This window comes from Callospermophilus lateralis, chromosome 12 (genome assembly GCF_048772815.1).
Source record: "Callospermophilus lateralis isolate mCalLat2 chromosome 12, mCalLat2.hap1, whole genome shotgun sequence".
NCBI classification, from domain to species: domain Eukaryota; kingdom Metazoa; phylum Chordata; class Mammalia; order Rodentia; family Sciuridae; genus Callospermophilus; species Callospermophilus lateralis.
The window spans coordinates 81,660,623-81,681,760 of record NC_135316.1 but is presented as its reverse complement, the minus strand read 5'-3'; the positions used below and the strand labels follow the sequence as shown (position 1 = coordinate 81,681,760).

Below are 21,138 nucleotides of genomic sequence, written 5' to 3'. Positions count from 1 at the left end.
ACAGAGACAAACCTACATAAATATAGTTATCTCATGCTAGATAAAAATGCCAAAAACATTCATTGGAGAATAGATAGCCTCTTTAACAAATGATGCTAGGAGATCTGGAAATTCATATGTAGCAAAATGAAAATAAAAACCATGCACAAAACTCAATGCAAAGTGGATCAAGGACCTAGGAATTAGACCAGAGACCCTGCACCTAATAGAGGGAAAAGTAGGCCTAAATCTTCACTTTTGATTTGTCTCTGACTTCCTAAACAAGACTCTTAAAGCACAAGAAATGAAATCAAGAATTAATAAATGGGATGGACTCAAACTGAGAAGATTTTTCAGTACATATATTTATAGTTCTTCTTTGATAACTCCATTTTAGTTTGTACGTTATTAATTGGCTCTCCATATTTAGAATAAAATGATTGATCCTGGTTATGGGTCCAATAATATATTGAAAAGTTAAGATGTAAATGTTATTAAGAGAGGGAGAGAAAGACATGAGGGAAATATCTGTCAACTCCTTTTGGTGTCAGTGTGATAATTCAATCTCATAGCCCTTTCTTCACAATATGGTTTTAATAGTGTCTTAATTTAAATAGATATGTAAAAGTTAAGTTATAAAATATGCTTAGGAATGCATTTAACAGACATAATATGACATTTTATGTCAAGAAATAGTCTAAAAAGCCACGTTTTTATGTTGAAGATTCAAATTTGTAGACGTTAGCCAGATGCAAAAGAATCAATAACTATGTAAATATAAAAGCATATTTTAATAGCTTCTACATGCTATACATTTTTTAAATGTTGGATTCTGAGATTGAGACGATTTCTGCCATTTAACAGCACATAGTACACAATAATGGTTCTTAACTGGGATAAAACAGGGTGTGTGACTAGCATCTAATGGGTAGAGACCAGGAATCTTGCTAACATAGTCTACCATTCCCAGGACAGTTCCTTAAAAAATCCAAAACTCCAGCCCCAAATGTCAACAGTACCTAAGTTGAAAGAACCAGAACTAATGAAAGAATAAACAGTTGCTATAGAGGGAGGTAGTAGTTCCTGAAGGAGCACAGGGTAGACTATTGAGGCTATATTATTGAATCATATAATTCAATATGATAAAGATTTATATTGATGTAGGCATCATAAAAGTAATTACTTATAAATTATCTCAAGAGAAGATAATCAGAGAGGAGAGAAGTAAAGGCAGAAACAGTAACAGAAATGACCAAGGCATGTAGGAAAAAAGGACCTAACTGACTCCTTTGAATGGCACATTAATGCACAGTTGATAACAGTCGCTTTGTAAAAGGTTCAGAAAATATTTTTATTTTAGATATCATATTCTCAAATAAAATAAAAAATTATTTGAGGACCAAAATCAGATCTTCTATCCAACTCATTTAGAGCATCCATATTCACACAATACTTTGTGCTTATCACTCAGTTGCTGCTTTTTATTCAATCAATAACTGGTTAACAATATTAATTATGTATGTAATTAATTACATATTTTACATATTTTTAGTTATATATCACAGTAGAATATTTTACCACATCATTCATCACTTTTGGTAACAGCATTTAAGGATGAATTTTGTATGGACTATGTCTAGAAGTTTTGGTACATTCACATTCTGAAGTGTGTGGGGTTTCTTTATTTTTATGCTTTATTTCCACCTAGTTTATCAAATGATATTAAAGATAAGGCAGTGATAGAATTATATGTATTTATTACTTAGTGGCACAGACTTACTTAGACAGCTCCTCATAATCTTGCTTAGAGTAATTTGGGTAAAGCATTCACACAATTGCATTTATAATAATTATAATTCGATTTATATCGATATGCACTAAAAATGCTAAGCAACTTCAGCAAAGGGGACTGCCTAACAAAAGGTAACGGATTTTAGCTAGAGTTGAAAGGATGAATGGAAATCTTCCCAAACCAATGAGTAGAAGCATTGGTGAGAAAAAGACCACACTACACAATGTATTAAAATATATTAATAATGTATTAAAGAATGGAAAATGGAGCTATATAATGGAACACATGATTGTGTGAAGAAATAGTATGAAAATGAGGCTATAAAGAGAGTTTGGAGTCATGTTGTGAAGACAATTGTTGATAGAGCCATTAATGTATTTTTTTTAGTCTAAAATGCCTTTATTACCTCTAATCTAGAGAGAATCATAGCTTAGCAACATAGTGCACTTTTTTTACTCTTGTGATTGTGTACCTAACTAGGAGTTGTTGCCACTCTCCAGAATCATGAGAATATCATACTGAATATCATTAGCCCAGAAAACAATCAAAATTGCAAAGTTCAAAGTATAGTTTATACTACGCATGTGATACTTTTGCACCCATTGTAAAGTTGAAAAATCTTGAGTCGTTGTAAGTTGGGAAACACACACACTCACACATACACACACACACACAGTTCCTTCTAAATAATAGAAAACTTCAGAGATCACAGACATTATTGGAAGCTTTTCTTTCTTTCCTCATATATTTGTTTTTTTTCTTTTTTGTTCTTTTTTTAGTTATATGTCACAATAGAATATAATTTGACATATTTATATAAATATGGTGTACATCTTACTCTAATTAGGATCCCAGTCTTATGGTTGTACATGATATAGAGATTCACTGTGGTGTATTCATATACTTACATAGGAAAGTTATGTCAGAATCATTCCACTGCCTTTTCTATTCCTATTCCCCCTCCCTTTCCTTTATTCCCCTTTGTCTGAACTACTGAACTTCTATTCTTTCCTTCACCTCCTTGTGGTGTGTTAGCATCCTCATATAAGAGAACAGTCAATGTTTTGGGGGGGTATTTTTGTGTGTGTGTGTATTGACTTATTTCACTTAGCATAATAGCCTCCATATTCATCCATTTACCAGCAACTATAATAATTTTATTCTTTTTTATGACTGAGTATATTCCATTGTGTATATATACAAAATTTTTCTTTATCTCTTCATCTGTTGAAGGGCATGTAGGTTGATTCTATAGTTTTGGTATTGTGAATTGAGCTGCATTGATGTGGTTGTGTCACTCTCATATGCTAATTATAAGTCCTTTGGGTATATACCAAGGAGTGGAATAGCTGGGTCAAATGGTGGTTCTATTCCAAGCTTTCTGAGGAATCTCCATACTTCTTTCCATAATGATTGCACCAATTTGCATTCATACCAGCAATGTATGAGTGAACATTTTCCCCTGCATCTGCACCAATATTTATTGTTACTTTTATTCTTGAAATTGCCATTCTGACTAGAGAGAGATGAAATTTCAGTGTAGTTTTAATTTGCATTTCTCTAATTGCTAGTGATGTTGAACATTTTTTCATATATTTGTTGACCATTCGTATTTCTTCTTCAGTGAAGTGTCTGTTCAGTTCCCTTGCCCATTTGTTGATAGGATTATTTGTTTTTTAAGTGTTAAGGGTTTTTTTTTAATAGTTCTTTATATATCTTAGAGATTAATCCTCTATCTGAGATGCAGATGGCAAATATTTTCTCTTTTTCTCTAGGCTCTCTCTTAATGCTCTTATTTTTAATCTGAGAAAATGACAAACCATAGAAACCAGGTAACATGCTAATGTGGCAAAGATAAAACTAAGCACAAATACAGTTGTCTTACTCTACAGTGTTGTTGTGAATACATTTAGAATTTCTTTACATGTCAACTGCAAGGGCCCTTTTGGTCATTTCCCCACTGTAGAGCTTATCTGCTAATTTTTGATAGATGCTTATGGCCTATTATCCATAAATGTACCTCAGTACAGATTATCTTAGTATCATACATGGAGTGTATATTCCATGTATTTTATAAAAACATATTTTTAATGCTTTTAGTAATTTAAGAATCATTTTAAATAAACTAGATATGCTATTTTTTAATAAAGAAAAACTTCTGTTAATTTTTCATGCATGACTCTGAGCCAGTTCCTTATCTATACTAAACATTTCCAACCATATTTTCCATAGTCCCATACTTTTAAATTTTCCACATTGAACTTGACAGAGTTTAAAACAAAAAACCAAGCATCATTCCAAAGCTTAATATTGTCCACTATCCAAGGAAGTCTCCCCACCCTCTCAACCCCCTTTCAAGTTGTCTAGTTCATCTTTTCTGTCATTACAAGGATTGCCAATCTTGGCAACATCTGCCATCTACCTCTCTGGACATACGATGCAGGTGTTTGTCCTTAGGCCCTTCCTCCCACTCTTCTCTCCTTTCAATTCTTTTTTGTTTTTTTCTTCCTGAAAACAAGTATATGCTCATAAGAAATCTAAAAAGTGCCAAAAATAGTTAAAGAAAAGGGAAAATTACTAGTTGTCACTCTGTGAAGATATCACTTTTGACTGTTTTGATTCATTTATTTCATGCTACTCTTTTTTTCTGTCCATATTTTATCATAGGGACCACAACACACTATAAGATGTATTTAGTCACAAATATAAATCCAAATTGGTCCAAGTTTTCTATATATTATATCATGTTTTTCACAAGCAAAATTTTATCTGATATTTTTTGTGGGTGTCTTCATACATGTACTTAGGATTCATGTGATTTTTAATATAATGAAATCCTATTTAAAATAATTAAAAATTACCCTAACTTCATGACTAATCAAAAATCCTAACAAGTAATATCCGACATAAAATACAAAGAGATTTGATATTTACCATCATGTATATTCTTATCTTAATATTTTGTCAAATTTTCTTTAAAAAGTATGTTTATAATAACAGTTTTCTGCATTGACTCTATTCAGAGGATTACATTAGCATTTTATACTTAGTGTTTTACTTAAATTCAATAACAATTTCTACACCTTTTTAATTGTATTTTTCTTTGTAGAAGTGCTGTTTGTGAATATCCCCTTTGTTGGTCTGCTCTAAAAAATATTGCTTTCATAAGAATATTTTGAATTAGGAATAAATGAAATTCTATTTTGCTGTCAGAACCAAATTGTAAAAATGCATTGCATGTCTTTGAAAATCAGTATACTCTATTAGCAGGGCTGTCAATATAAAAAGTGCATTCCATTTCCACCTCTTGCTCTAATAACCTTTTCTGTGTTACTCTGAGGCAGTTCACATAATCAGAGTATATTGTCAGCTTACTGGAGTTGGGGAAGCATGAAATGAAAATCACGTTAATATTGATCCAATTCTTTTACTTGCAAGTGTCCTTGATGTCCTTTTCTACTGAGCAATAACTGTTGGTATTAGGTAGCCATTTTCTTCTCTTCTTTCTTAAATTCTACTAAGTTCTTTACAAGCATGACTAACTTGAATAATAATATAATACTTGGAGTAATTTCTGTGAACATTGAATCTTAATTAATATCCAGATTGCTAACACTACAGGTTTATTGTACCTCTGAAATATTTTCCTCCCATTTTTCAGAGGACAGTTTACCTGTGTTTGCCTAATTTAAAACAAACAAGTCAATATAAGATCCTGTTTGGTAAAAACACAAAATATGCTATGCTGTACTATTGTGTTATGTTATGCATAACATGTTGTGTTAAAATGGACCATAAGAGTCATCAATTATTGATTTAGGTAAGGATTATCCTGTCTGAATCAAGTCTATCATAAATTTGAAGCAGGTATCTTGGGGTTTTAATTTTATGGTAGTATAGATATCTATTTTGGATTATTCAATATATTTCTTGTCAACAAAAATGAACTAAAGTGGAATCTAGGTTAAATCCGATTCTCTTAGTTGTGGGTATTTCAGCTAAAATATGCAGAACTAAGAAAGGTAGAGTAGAACTTGATATCTGTATTTATAGACTTTATACCTGTATTTATTTAATGCGCTCAATAACTACTCAGATTTTTCCTTAAAGTATGTTTACAATAACAAATACAAGTAGTCTATTGAGTAGAAACAGTTTACTTCATCTGTAGAAATACTTGCTTTCATATGATGAGTTTATGCAGAGAAAGTGAATCTTCTGACTCATCATCAGGTATAAGAGAAGTGTTTTTGTGTTTTTTTAAGGTAGGTGTTAGTATGATCAATAGTTTTTAACATTGGGATTTTTTCCTACTGAAAAGCCTGGTGTTTTGTTTTGTTTTGGGTTTTGTTATTGTTGTTATTGTTTTGTTTTTTTGTTTTTGATTTTTGGTTTTTTGGTGGGGTACTGGGGATTGAACTCAGGGACACTGAACCACTGAGCCACATCCCACATCCCCAGCCACCATTTATATTTTATTTAAAGGCAGCGTCTCTGAGTTGCTTAGTGTCTTGCTTTCACTGAGGCTGGCTTTGAACTCATGATCCTCCTTCCTCAGCCTCCAGAGCGTTGGGATTACAGGTGTGTGTCACCGTTCCTGGCCTGTTTTCTTTTCTTTTCTTTTCTTTTTTTTTTTAACTATTGTATATAGAATTTTTTTTTTTTTGTAGTCGTTGTCTTTAGCATTCAGTAGAATAGTGGTCATTTCTTTTATAATGTCTTCACTTACATTTCTTAAGAAGGTAATAATTTGTTCTGTATTATAAATTAGAACATAAAATTTAATTTAGAATTTAAATAGTTTAAAAAGAAAAATGTTTGCTTGATAGTAAATTTTTATTATAGTTAAGTATGTTCCATGTATTTATCTATTATTTTTTATCTCACAAATACATGAAAGTCAGCAAGTCAACATAGAACATTTTTGAGCAATAGGTTTCTAAGTCTAATAAAAGCATTTTTTCATGTTTTAAAAAATGTTAAAAATTGTAAACTTCTCAGTAATTATAGTGATTCTGACCAAGGAATGTTCAAGGAAGCGTTCCCCTGGTGAACAAACTCCTGGTGGATAACAAGCATTCTGTTTTCCACCCTTAGAATGCCCTGCAATCTCTCTAGTAATATAGCTAATATATGTGCAACATCTAGCTGGAATGGCAATGTCCTGAGAAGCCTCTGTGTTAGAGCCTCATCAAGGCTTGACCTTGATTTCAGGCACATAGCTCCTGGGAATAAAGGAACTTGCTTGCTTGATAACTACAGTCTTTCACCAAGCTCTGGTGCTCCTGAATTTGCCCACCTAACAGTAACTTCAGACAATGAACTTTCTTGAGAACTGTACAAAGCTTCTAACATTGCCTATTGTAACTGTGAAATGTAACTGCAGAATAAGCAACCTTACTGATACTCTGATAATGTAGTTATGGTACTAATGACCTAATGTAACCTATTGCTATAAATAAATGTGGCTGCTTGGACAAAGAGCCACGCTGCCACTTTCCCTGCCTCTGCACCTTGTCTCTGTGTCACCCTTTATTATTATTATTATTATTATTATTATTATTATTATTATTATTATTTCCTTACAAGTAATAGATTGACTAATATATATTTTTACATGAGATCATATCACCATGCCTAATGCAATTAGTTAAAGGTACATTTTTCTTAAAAATCTTTTTCTTTTATTGGAAGTTAAATAATATCCTTTAGAATTACTAAAAGCACTTGACCATAAAGGGACAAAAGAAAAGTATTTAGGTTTTAAAATAAGTTGCATCATTTTGTATTATTACCATAAGGAAAAATTTTGTCAAAATTCATTGGATGAGCTAAAAATATTATGAAACTGTATATATATATATTTAAATTTTTATTTTGGTTGTAGATGGACACATACCTTTATTTATTTATTTTTATATGGTGCTGAGGATCGAACCCAGTGCCTCACACATGCCAGGCAAGCCCTCTACCACTAAGACACAACCCCAGTCCCAAAACTGTATATATTAAAAGGAATTTCTCCTTTGAAAAAGAATTCCATTTTGTGAAACTGATTTCTAGATGTTTAGAAACATTAGAATTTATTAATAATACATTTAGGTAAAATTAAAATGAGACTTAAATTTCTAGTCTGCCAATCTCACCTAAAAGATTTCTTCCAAAGAAGAAAAAGAAATCTATACTAAGTGCATTTCTTTTGTTGAAAAAGTAGTTATTTTCCTTCAATATTCAAGATTTTAAGTACTTATATTGTGAATATATCTACACAAAATTGAAAAAGCATGTCCAAAGTTTGATGCTTATGTAATTTTATCTAATAACTTTAAATGAATAAAAAGTTTTTTAGGAAGAAAACATTTTTTAAATGTGAGATATTTACACCCTATTCCATTTGGACTAGTATGCACTTGTGTTACTGGCATCCTTCTGTCTTCAGGAAGCATCCAGTCTAGTGGAGGAGTTAAAGGGTCAAAGTCTTGTAATGAGTATAAACAGACTGTTAGCAGCATGGTGGAAGGAAGACCAACTCCAGCTGAAGGAAAAGAAGCCATCATTATTTGAATATCTAGCATTGTTAGGATTTGGGCTTATGTTTTATCTTGTTTGAGGGTTTTAATCCTCACATTAACCTCCTTTTCCCCGTGTTTGTGCAACATCATTATAAGCAATAAAGCATTGACTGTGTTTTTCTCAGTTTTATGTACTGAATATAATCTTTTAATTCTCTTATTAATTTATTATCAAATTTTTAACATTTGTAATAGTTTATTATAAGGATAATCTTCACACATTTCAAAATATTTAAACATCCATTGTCTCATTTTAATTTTGTAATAATCCTATGAGAGTTAGGTTGAAAATACTTATTATTCCTGTTTCACAAGTTGACAAAATTAAGAGATTGGTCTAAATTTATATATATATATATATATATATATATATATATATATATATATATATATATATGTCAAACCCAACATTAATTTTTTTCATGTTACAAATAACAAACATGTGAAAACATTAAATATACAGACATATACATATATTTATATATGTATACATACACACACACACATATATATATATACACACACACATATTCCTAATGAATATTGGAGGAAACAATAAGAAATGGCAAAATGCATTGTCTAACTTCCTCATTTATGAGAAGACTACAAAGGAAATGAAAAGTAAAGTAACTTAAGTACTTAAGTAATGGCATATAAAACAACTAACAAGTGAATTATTTTCGTGTGCTTATTCAACAAACAATTGCTGACTCTTTGATACTTGACAGGGTAGGAATTAAGTCACTAAGAGAATCCCTAAATAAAGGATTCCAAAATGAAAAATTATGATATGTTATGGCCTATTTCTAAGATACAAAGGTTATACAGAGAAGGACAAGGCAGGTAAGAGAATTTCATGTAGAAGAAATTATATGTCAGACTTAAAGGTGTAGTGACAGAAGCATTCAGCTCTTGGGGAAGATGAGGTTCAAAGAGGCCAAATCAGTGAATTGACAAGGTTAAATGATAAGATCATGAGCTATCATAGATCTTGTACTTAAAATTGTATGGATAAAATAAGGTTGAAAAAATATTTTTATATAATTATACAGATGATAGATACATATATTCATACATATGCATATATATATTTTATGTATAACTTGTATAAATGACATTAATTCATAGTATCATACTCACTATGAATAATAATAGCATAGAAGTATTTGCTACACTAAAATTAGCTTATTACAGGGTGGTATCTTTTCTCTTTGTGCATTAATCACATGTATGATTTATGGCTATTTATTGTTGTGAATTATTTTTTCCTTAGTAGTATTGATGTTTTTGAGTTGACTATATGATAATTCCTTAAGCACAAATAAACAATTTGGTAGTATTTTTTACATTAATTGTTTATATTTATCAGTGAAAAATAACAATGAGAAAATGAACTAATTTCCTGACCTTGATTTTTGGACATTCCAGGTAGATAGATTCTTTAATATTATTTAGATAAGTTAAAATATCCACTTTGTCATTTCTGTATGTTAATTAGGCTTATTTAAAATCACAACACTTTAAAATGATAATAATATAGTTATAATAGTAATAATAATATAAGAGTATAGTAACCATACTAGGAAAATTTTAGTTCTCCTGTTAGTTCACTTTTTAAATGTACTTGGTTTTACATGGATACCTGTTTATTAAGAGAAATTTTATAAAAAAGGAAATTTAGGTTCAGTTGATACATTATTGTACATTAGATGACATTTTCAAATACAAACCTTTTTCAGGTTTTTATCTTTACTAATAAATCTATATATTTAATGTTTTCATGTGTTTGTCATTTGTAACATAATCTGAAAAAAATCTAGAGTTGGATTTGACTTCATTAATCTAGAAGTGGTGGCATTTTTTCTTCTAAAACTTTTAAAATTTTATGGCATTTTAATATTCTTATAGAAAGTAGGCATATACATCTCTCCTATCTAGCTTCACACATAGTTCACATTTTCAAAACCAAGGCATACTGATGGTTTGTGGTTCGCTTGTTAATTTCTTGATGAATGGCTAAAGAGGCCAAGAAGTGCACTCCGTTCAACATGTCTTCTGAAGATAGATTATCTCAAATAAATTCTCTTCCCAATAAGATTTTGATTTGTTGGGTGATAAACCAATTCTTTCTAAGGACAGTGTTTACTAGCCTTGTAATGAGACAGCCCTCGGAGACCTTACCACTTTTTGCCTGTAATTTTGATGAATGAAACTTTAATTCATAAAGGATATTGTGATTGAAAAGCACCTTTAGATCTCATGAACTCTAATTTAGATAAATGTTTGTTATAGTACCATAAAATCGGGAAGTTTACCGAGCTGCAAAATGATAGCACTTCAACAGGAATAAGTTCCCTGTGTTGAAACAGATTCTTTTACTATATTTCTTTAAAAGACATATCTTTCTTTTAAAGATTGTTTTACTGCTTTAAAACTAGAGTAGGTAAAACAGGAAGTTTGATGTATGTTTCAGAGCTTACTTTTTTTCTACTACATTTTCTCCATGGGCAGATTTTTATTTGGTAACACAGGAATAATAGAAAGCTTTATTTTCAACGTGGTTGCAATACAAGTAAACACTTGCTTTTTTGGACTGACTCACACTTAAAAGAACTTTATTGACTTTTATGCAAAAAATCAAATTCTCTTTCATGTAAATACATAGGTTTTCTCTATGATTGATTCTAAGATGCCTTGGGAATTTCATATTTAGAAACTTCTATAAACAGGTAACTGTTGTTTTTTAGTTTATACATTTATTCAGGATTTATAAGTGCTCACTCTGGGCCAGTCAGTGTGCAAAATACTGAGAACAATAAAAGATGGAACCATTTTTCAGTCATGAAGGTGCTTCAAGGCTGTTATAGAGATAAATATGCAGTTGTAATACCTGTAAGTAGTTTCATAGCAGGATTTACGAGGTATTGTGAAAGCAAAAGGAAAAGAATAAACAAATCTATCTTAAGAAATTAGAGAAGGGATGGGGTTAAAGGTTGAGGAAAACTTGAACTTCAGTTCAGCACCTGTTTGTGGTGTACCTGCTGAGTGCCAGACACTGAGGCCACAGGGGTGAGGCTCCAGTATAGCAGAGAAGACAGAAACCAGCTTTACAATATGGTTGAGTTCTATGTAAACTGCAAGCACAGAGGCCTTAGTTAGGAGAAGCTCCTGATGGAAATGAGTTTTGAAGCACAAGGAGAAATAGCCACATAATGAAGGAAAGAAAAATATACAGAGGAAATTAAATTAGCACAGATTGAGGTATGAGAAAGCATGACATATTTTAGAAGCTATAGGTGGTTCAACATTGCAAAGTTGTGAAAGGTAATGCAAAGCTGGTGATGAGAAGACAAAAGGACTTGGTCATCCATGCTAAGTTAGATTTTATTCTAAGTCTTGCATTTAGTGTTGTTGACTAAGAAGAGTTAATAAACAATATTAAACAGGAAAATTTCTTCAACCAATCTTTGTTTCATAATAATCAGTCTGACAAAAGCATGGAGGGTAGTGTGAATAAAAGAGTTCCCAGAACCCTCTGGACCAAAATGACCTGAACTAGAGCAGTGGCAGTCACCATACAAGATTAATCCTGGGTTGCGGGACTGAAGTGATTTGATCAAAGGAGAAGGAGTAGCAAGAGACAATTAGCTCAGAGAAATGTTCAATTAGTATTATCCAGGTAAAGTTGTCTAAAAATATGAAGGTAAAGACCTTAGGAGATCTAGGTTATTAATCATTGCATCTGTTTCTTTTGTTAAATGATGCAAGTTCTATGTTTCCCTAATTAAGTTACCATCCTAGAATCAAATGCTTTATAAAGATAGCTAACCCCAAGAGGTTACTGTTATGCTGGCTTTATTTTACAAAAAAAAAAAATCATATGAAATTAGGATAATGTTTGAAGTCAGGGATATATCCTAAATCTTCATTGCAGAAACAAAAATCATCTATAGGCCAGTGAAGGAAAAACACACAAATAACCCATTTAATTCTCTCACCTCTGATAAGTTGCTGATTTGTAATAATATGATTTGTCTCCGAAATGTTTGTCAAGGCACATTTAACAGTCTGTTGCTTTATACTGCAAAAGTGTATATTAACTATACTGTCTAAATGAGCAGGGGCTGGGATAAAACATAGTTCCTCTCAGCCACTGGTACTCTACAGTGGTTTTGTGAAGTGACTATGTTCTTTAGCATGTGCTTTTACTCCTCTGTGGCATTCTTTGAGTTCATTTGTTCATGTTTTAGCAAACAGAGATGGCTTTCAGTCACTGACAAAAACAAAAGCTGCAAAAAAGACAAAAAGTAAAGAAAAGGTTAAAACTGTTTTATAGTGCATGTTCCATGGCACCTAGATGCCCTTCCAAGAAAGTGATTGAGCAAACATTAACAGACAGTGATGTACTGGTGGAAATCCTATGGTACAAGCCTCGGAGAATTGGCTAAAAGGATTATGAATTATAACTGCAGAGAATTTTGGCCAGAGGCATGACATGATTTGGAAAGCAACTACCAATATGTGCAACTCCATATCACCACCTGGAACTAACATACAACAACATATAGGACTAATTTTACTAGGCTAGGCTCCCATTTCTAGGAATATATTCACCAACTAAGTAAGATATGAAAGTAGTTTCTCCAAATTGAAATTCATTTTCAGGTGATATGGAATAGAAGTATTTCCCTTCTCTCTCTCTCTCTCTCTCTCTCTCTCTCTCTCTCTCTCTCTCTCTCTCTCTCCCCACCCCCTTTCCTTTTTCTCCCCCCTCCCTCTTTCTCTCTTCCTCCTCCCCCCAAAAAGTAAGTCTGTATCATTAGATGTATAAATTTGTTTGCAGTTTATACAATTTGAGACTCATTTCACCTGCTAAATCAGGTGTTGGAATGTCAATGTGCAAATATTTGTTAAGCAATCAAATACATTAGGAATTTAGATGCATTACTTTCTAACCTTTACATTGATTGGCATGTTAATGCCAGGTAAAAATTTGCTATATTTGAATTTTTCTGTTTTGATTGGTTTTTGTGTTATTTGATATACCATACAAGACTATAATTTCAGATAGTATTTTTTTATTAATTGCTAAAGAAAACAACTATGGTGAAGTAGGTTTATGTAAGTATCATTCCTACCTTTGACTTTCTGTAACTCTCCACTGACATTTTTCCTCTCAGATGTGAATGCTTTCTTGTTTTCTTCATACCTGTCTCATCTACTTTCAAAAGCCAGCAGGTCAATTTTTTACCTAATTCAAAAAAATATAATTATTTAAAATTGTTTAATTTTATGCACTAAAAAACTGATTTTAAGATGAAGTACAGATTTTGTGTAGAACATGCACTGTTCATGGAGTCATAAGAAATGGATTATAGATACCCTGACTATGAATGTAGCTTTCTCAGCTTATTTCCTCATCTGTAAAATAAGGGTAGATTATTAAATTCCTCTAGTTTTTCTCACAGAAAACCAAACAATGAAGAATTTTAAAATGTTCTATAATTATGCAACATATAACAAAGTAATCAGTTACTTATAATACTCACTGGACGCAAAAAACAGCATAATAACCTTATTATATTTTGGTTGTGATCAGGCACTGAAGAAGATGTAGTAAAATCTAAGAAAGCATTCAGAAGTCAAGCAATAGTGAACCAGAATGCAGAGACTGAACTTATGTTGGAAGGAGATGATGACGCCGTCAGTCTGCTCCAGGAGAAAGAAATTGACAATCTTGCAGGTAAATTTCAATTTTTCTTCTATTTTGTGTTAACAAATACAGTGAATTTAAGAAAATTTAAATTCTATCTCCTGATGAATAAATGTGCACTCATAGTTGTCAAAATGTTCAATCACTTGAAAGTAAATTTTCTACTATATTGTTTTCTGCTATTGAAGAGAGAACCATAAGTAAGTGTGTATTTTCTTGACCAAAAAAAATGAATAACACCAACTTTCTGTATGATAAAGAGCAAATTTTTATATGGGAGAAGTAAAAACATAATCGAAGTTGTCCACATATAGCTGTGTATATCACTGGGAGGTTGGACAGGGTGATAGATCCCTTGAGTTATATCTAATAGCCCCTTCTGCCAGGTGACCTTGAAATTTGCCATTTTCTTCCTGCTGTCACTCTTTGGAATGCGCTTTCCCCTTCCCATTTTGCTATCAGATCTCATATTGCTAGTCTCCCATCACTAGCAGACATTTTTCCCCACCTACTTTCCACTCTTATCTTCTCTAAGTAATGATCTGAGGTCAATTGAGGACAGCTTCTATAAGGACCAGTTGGGATATAATTATCCTAATATATTGGTTAACAACCTTTTTTTTTTTTGGTTTCAAACCATTTTGAGAGCCTGATGAAAGCAGATCACTTTATGAAGACGCACATAGAATTTTGTGTACAATTTCAGACCATTCACTGAACCCCAGAAACCAGTCTATGAAATTATACCCTGATCTCCAGTTAAATACTCCTACTTTAGAGTTTCAAAAAAAGTGGCCAAGTGTTATCTCAGTTCTATATTTTCAGCCCACACAACAACAAGGTAGAAGTCAACAATAAGAAGTAGACTGTAGTTATCATTCTGTTTACAAAATCACATTTCACTTTCTGGGGGCATACCAAAAATTATCTGTCAAGGCTGTATGAAAGCTTTAGTGATTTATTTCTACCACTTAGACATTTCCCTTTTTACCAAAGAGAGGTTGCTATTAATTGTAAAGTGGACATGGCATCTTATTCTCCCTCTTCTGGATTAACAAGGCTATTCCAATGCCAGTTCCTGGATATGCCTTCTTACTAAAGTTCCCATATCATGATAACTATTTCTTATATTTATTCTTCTATTTAAAACTACTCTGAAATCTATGACTAAATGTTTGCCTTGAATTCCTTAAGTAAATGTTCAAGTTTTGGTTTTAGAACTATAAGCAAATGAAACTCACTAATTCTGTTTGCCCACAAATATTTCTTTTTTTCCTGGTCTCGTCCTTGATCTTAAAGATCATAGGAAATTCACAAATGTGGTGCCTAATCTTTTTAGATAATGGCTTGCCCTTTTTCATTCACATATGCTAACACGTAGTTTAAACTCTTTCTGGTCCTTTCTTTTTTTAATATTACTTTTAGTTGTCAATGGACCTTTATTTATTTACATGTGGTGCTAAGAATTGAACCCAGTGCCTCACACATGCTAAGCAAGCGCTCTACCACTGAGCCACAACTCCAACCCCTTCTTTCTGGTCCTTTCTTACATTAAAGATAATTAGTTGATTGAAATGTGCCTTGTCCCTTGAAGTATATCATTAAAATCTACCCTGTAATATCAGTGAAAATGCAGCAAATCTAATAACTATATTTCTCTCCTTTAATGTTAACTAATCCGATATATTAATTTATATTTATAAACAAAATTTTAAAACACATTATGTTTCAATATCCAAAGACAATTAAAGTATTCCATTTAAATACATTTATTTCAAAATTTTTAAATCTAGAGTATCATAATAATGACAATAATGTTACATAAAATTTCTATGAAAAATCAAATTATGAACCTTCTAACGAATGTGCTCTATCAAGACTCTTCTCACTTCTTTTAACAGATTTTTCTTGAGCAGATCTGTTCCTATCCAAATCCACCTGATCCTATCTCATACTCTTCTTTTAGGATCCTTGTGTCTGAAAAATCTTATTAGCTGTCTTAAAATATTGATCCCCCTGCCTAGTCTATCATGTTTATTTTTTAAAGAGCAGTTCAAAATGTTACTTGAAGGAATTTTGAATGCAGTGGAAAAGAAATGGGAGATGGATGTTTTGTGAAGGGAAAAGTAAGAACCACAGAAGTTGTCTGCATAATGAATAGGGATGTGTAGATTGACTCTGTATAGACTGTCATGATAGTGACAATGTTACATAAAATTCACTTTTAGAAGTTAATTACAAACTAGAAGCACTAGGCTTAAGAAATCATGTATTTGTGAAGTTTCAGATCACATAAATACATAACATTTTGTTCCAAGAAATTATTGTACCAGACTATGGTTAGCTATGTCAGAAATTTAAGTTTACTAAATAATATCTATCTTATCCAGAATTTAGCATCCGAAATAGCATAATAATACTATACTGCCTAAAGAAAAGTTCACCATCATAGGAGACCAAAATCCAAGAGATCCTAAAATCTGTATACAATATTAATATAATCTTTTATTTATTTGGTGTCACATTCCATAAAAAATTGTTTGTTTCCATCTTAAAGATAGAAATTACAGGTTTGCCTTTTCATTATTACCTTAATGATGTGGCTTGCCCATTATTCATATATAAATGAACTGTCAAAAATGTGCACATAATTGAGTTTTCAGATTTTAGATTGTATATGAAAGAATGCACCATTTTACAATAGTAAAGTTAAGCCTAGACCTTCTAATTAACATAAAGCATTTTCCTTTTGTTACAAAACCCTGTTTTCATGACATAGGCATACAGAAAAAGAAACCATACATATAATTTTTTAGTGTGCAATATTAAGTTAAATAGAAAGAGTTTGCTACTTAGTAAAGAAAACTAAGGAACATTACTAATTAAGATTAATTCCTTATTTTGGTTTAAATGAAATGTTTTTAGAAACACAGTTGTTTCTAAAAAGAATAAAAATAGAAGGGAGAAAAATAGTTAGCATGTCTTTTTAGGAACCAGTGTTCAGACAGCTTTATGTGCAATAATCATTTATCTTTCACAACAACCCCATGAGATATAAACTATGATTACTAGTACTTTAAGAAATAGGATATGGAGGTCCAGAAAGATTAACTTGTATAAAGTTAAGAACTGTACATAAAATAGCATTTCTTTAAAAATACATAGTATATGGTTTACACTAAAATTCATCCAATTTTACATTTAAATATGTATATAGCCAGGTGTATATTTGATACTTAAAGATTCCAACAGGGAAAAGTGAAACCCTGTCTTTATAACTCCATCTTACATTAGCTCTATTATATTTACTTAGAAGTCTGTGAATATGTATAATAATTAATTTTAGCTTTAATTATAGTCTAGGTGTTGACCAAAATCATTCTGGTAAGTTAAAAATATTTGATAAGCAATAGAATACTTTTACCACAATTTTATTTAAATATTGACTCACGTGTTTTTTCCATTTTGTTCAGAGCCTTCTAATTTTAATAAAGATAAATTGTTCCACAAAGTTTTTTAGCTTTGAATGTCATGCAGCTTTCTGTTTTACTTGTAGTTCCCTTTCTTGCCAAGCTGTTCATCTCAAGAAGCAAGTTAATTATGTGTGATTACTAATTACTCAATTTATTATATATTATAGCAAATGGCTAATATGATTACAATATAGAAGTATACCAATTAATTAATTAATTATTACATTAATAACACCTAACTTAATTTATTTCAGTTGCTTTTTTAGTTTGTAGTAATTACTGAAGTGAATGAGCAACTATGATTCCATATGCACTTAAATATTTCAGCTAACTAATTATAATTTGGGATAAAATATTTAGATTAATCAGTATAACAACCAATTTTAATCTAAAATATCAATTATTTATTTTAATTTAAAATTTAGTAAGTTGTTTCTTCAAATAATTATAAAGTAATATTTAAGATTAACTCCAATTTTTGTGAATGATTTAATTAAACTGGTAGAATTATGTCCCACTAGTGAAATGTATTTTCTTTTAGAATGTCATATATGCTGGGCGATACTAGAAACATTTTACAATTTCCAAATTTCCAAATAATTAGAATTCATACAAATTTATTTATTATTACTTCCAAAAGTTAGAAATCCTAGTAATTTAGGAAATTCAAAGTTGTTAATAATGCTGACAGTAATGGTCTTTAATGCTTTATTATCAATTCTATAAGCTGTAATAATTATTTTCTGCTGTTGTTACATATATAAGCTGTTACCAATAATTTACCCATCCATTTAATATTCAATAACTTAAAACTTTTCTACACGCCTAAACTAATATCTAAACTCCTTCTCTCCTGAAATATCCTTCTCATCTCTGTATTTACACCCTCCCTGTCTCCTCCTATCACAAACCCATTTTTTAGGACCCATTTAAAACACAATCAATCCCAGAGCAGTGCCACAGTCCTGTGATCCCAGCAGCTTGAGAAGCTTAGGCAAGTGGATCAAGAGTTCAAAGCCAGCCTCAGCAAAGTTTAGGTTTAAATGTCATGATACTGAAAGACTCAAAACAGGGGAAAAGTGAAACCCTGTCTTTATAACTCCATCTTACATTAGCTCTATTATATTATACTTAGAAGTCTTTTTAGCTTAAATCCATCCCATTTATTGATTCTTGACATCCCATAACATTTTTATTATATCATTCTTAAGACACTTATCACATAAAGCATTTTCACAATATTGTGAAACAACTCAGTGAGACCCTGTCTCCAAATAAAATACAAAACAATAAGGCTGGAAATGTCGCTCAGTGGTTGAATGCCCGAGTTCAGTCCCTGACACCAGAACACACACACACACAAACACACACATACATGAAATATTAACTAGTCAATTGTGTACCCCTACAACATTTTTTTGTTAACATTGTTTTGGAAATAGCTTTATTGAGATATAATTCACATACCATAAAATTCACCCATATACAATATACAAATCAGTTATTTTTAGCATATTCACACAATTATATAACCATCACCACAATCAATTTTAAACATTTCATTGCCCCCAAAAGAAACCTTATCTCTTTGGCTCTCCCCTATCATCTGCCTGTTCCCTCTCTGTGGTCCTAGATAGCCACTCATCTATTGTCTATCTCTACACCTTTGTCTATTCTGCACTTTTCATTTTAGTGGAATCATATGGAGTCATTCAAGTCCGGTTTCTTTCACTTAGCATAATATTTTCAAGGTTCATCAATGTTGTAGCATACATGTCTTTTTTATGGGAACTATTCCATTATATATATATATAATATATTTTGTTTGTTCCTTGGTTGATGGACATTTGAGTTGTTTTCACCTTTTGGCAATTATGAATAATGCTGCTATAAATACTCGTGAACAAGGTTTTATGTGAACATAGTATCCTGATTTTAAGCCTTTGGGGTATAAACTGAGGAGTGGGATAGATGGGTCAAATGGTGGTTCCATTCCAAGTTTTCTGAGAAATCTCCATATTGCTTTCCATAGTGGTTGCTCCAATTTGCAGTCACACCGGCAGTGTATGTATGTACCTTTTTCCGCACATCCTTCTCAACATTTATTGTTACTTGTATCTTGATAATTGCCATTCTGACTGGAGTGAGATGGAATCTTAGAGTAGTTTTGATTTACATTTCTCTAATTGCCAGAGATGTTGAACATTTTTTTCATATATTTGTTTATCAATTGTATTTCTTTTGTGAAGTGTCTGTTCAATTCCTTAGCCCATTAATTGATTGGGTTATTTGGGGGGGGGAGTGTTTGTTTGTTTGTTTTGTTTTATGTTGGTGTTAAGTTTTTTGAGTTCTTTATATATCCTGGAGATTAATGCTTTATGTGAGGTGCCTGTGGTATCCCATTCTGTAGTTTCTCTCTTAACATTATTGTTTCTTTTGCTGGAAAAAAAAAAAAAAAAGCTTTTTAGCTTAAATTCATCCCATTTGATTCTTGACATTCCATAACATTTTGATTATATCATTCTTAAAACACTTACTACATAAAGTATCATATTTTAGAGGTTTTTCTATGTTTTCTCTCTCCTTTTAAACTATAGGTTCATTAAGGACTATATACTAGGTTTCCTTGAACCACAAAGAAATCTAACACAGTGACTTAAAAGTTAGTAAATAGGAGACCTGAAATAATTATCTAATTATATAATAAACAAAAGACAAAACACAACTTAATTTCAGCTACTGAAATAAAGTATTTGGGTTTGAATTATAAGATTCTCTGCTCATACTAACTGAATCACTCAAATAAATTACTCAATATATCACTTGACTTTTTTCTATGATAGGGACAGTTAAAATTCAACTAATCTTTCTTCCATTCTCTTTAACAAATTTATCTTGAAGTTCCCATTTATGAGGCCTAGGTACCACTGCTACTCTTAATTTTTTAAAAAATTCTTTATTAAATTGAAAAACGTTCTATAACCAATGGATAATAACGGTACATTTAATATTTTTAAGGGTAGTTAGAATCAGGAGAGAAGTGTTAGAATGAGTTGGATTTTTTTAATGTGGGTTTTTCAAAGTGGTAGGTTTATAATCCTTCACACACACACACACACACACACACACACACACACACACAAACACCCTTACCTAATCAAGAATCTGAAACTGAAAATGAATTATGTGAATTAAAAGTGAGAAAAATGGAGAAATAAGAAGGACATCTATCTATTAGAACCCTCTCCCAAGTGCCATCATCTCTCTAATGAGCACGGTGATGTCCCTGACAGTTCCCAGGTATGATCTTCAAGGGACAGTGTGCTGTAAAGTCATTTTTCTTATTGTAAATTGATCAATTGTTTCCATTTCTTATGGTTGTCATTCTAGAAACCCATAGTGAAATATTTATCCAAATGATGATAAAAGGGGTGAAGGGAAATAAATAAATTAAAATAATTTTTATGTTTCTCCATTTCTACTTTCTACATATCTTTTTGCATTCATTCACTTGTTTCCTTATTCATTGACTCTCATGACTATATCTAGTGAGTACATATAGAATGCTGGTAGTAAGACTATGATATGTAAAAATGTCTAGTATGGAGA

General features: G+C 31.4%; 1 protein-coding gene across 4 annotated transcripts in view; it reads left to right on the top strand.

Annotated features, from left to right (window-relative positions):
* Window positions 1-21,138, top strand: part of Nbea (neurobeachin) — a 622,915-nt gene that overhangs the window by 409,093 nt on the left and 192,684 nt on the right. For all 4 annotated transcript variants that reach the window (XM_076872612.1, XM_076872611.1, XM_076872614.1 and 1 more), the window contains one exon: window positions 13,943-14,086. In XM_076872612.1, the coding sequence (XP_076728727.1) occupies window positions 13,943-14,086 (144 nt within the window). The remainder of the gene's footprint in view (window positions 1-13,942; window positions 14,087-21,138) is intronic.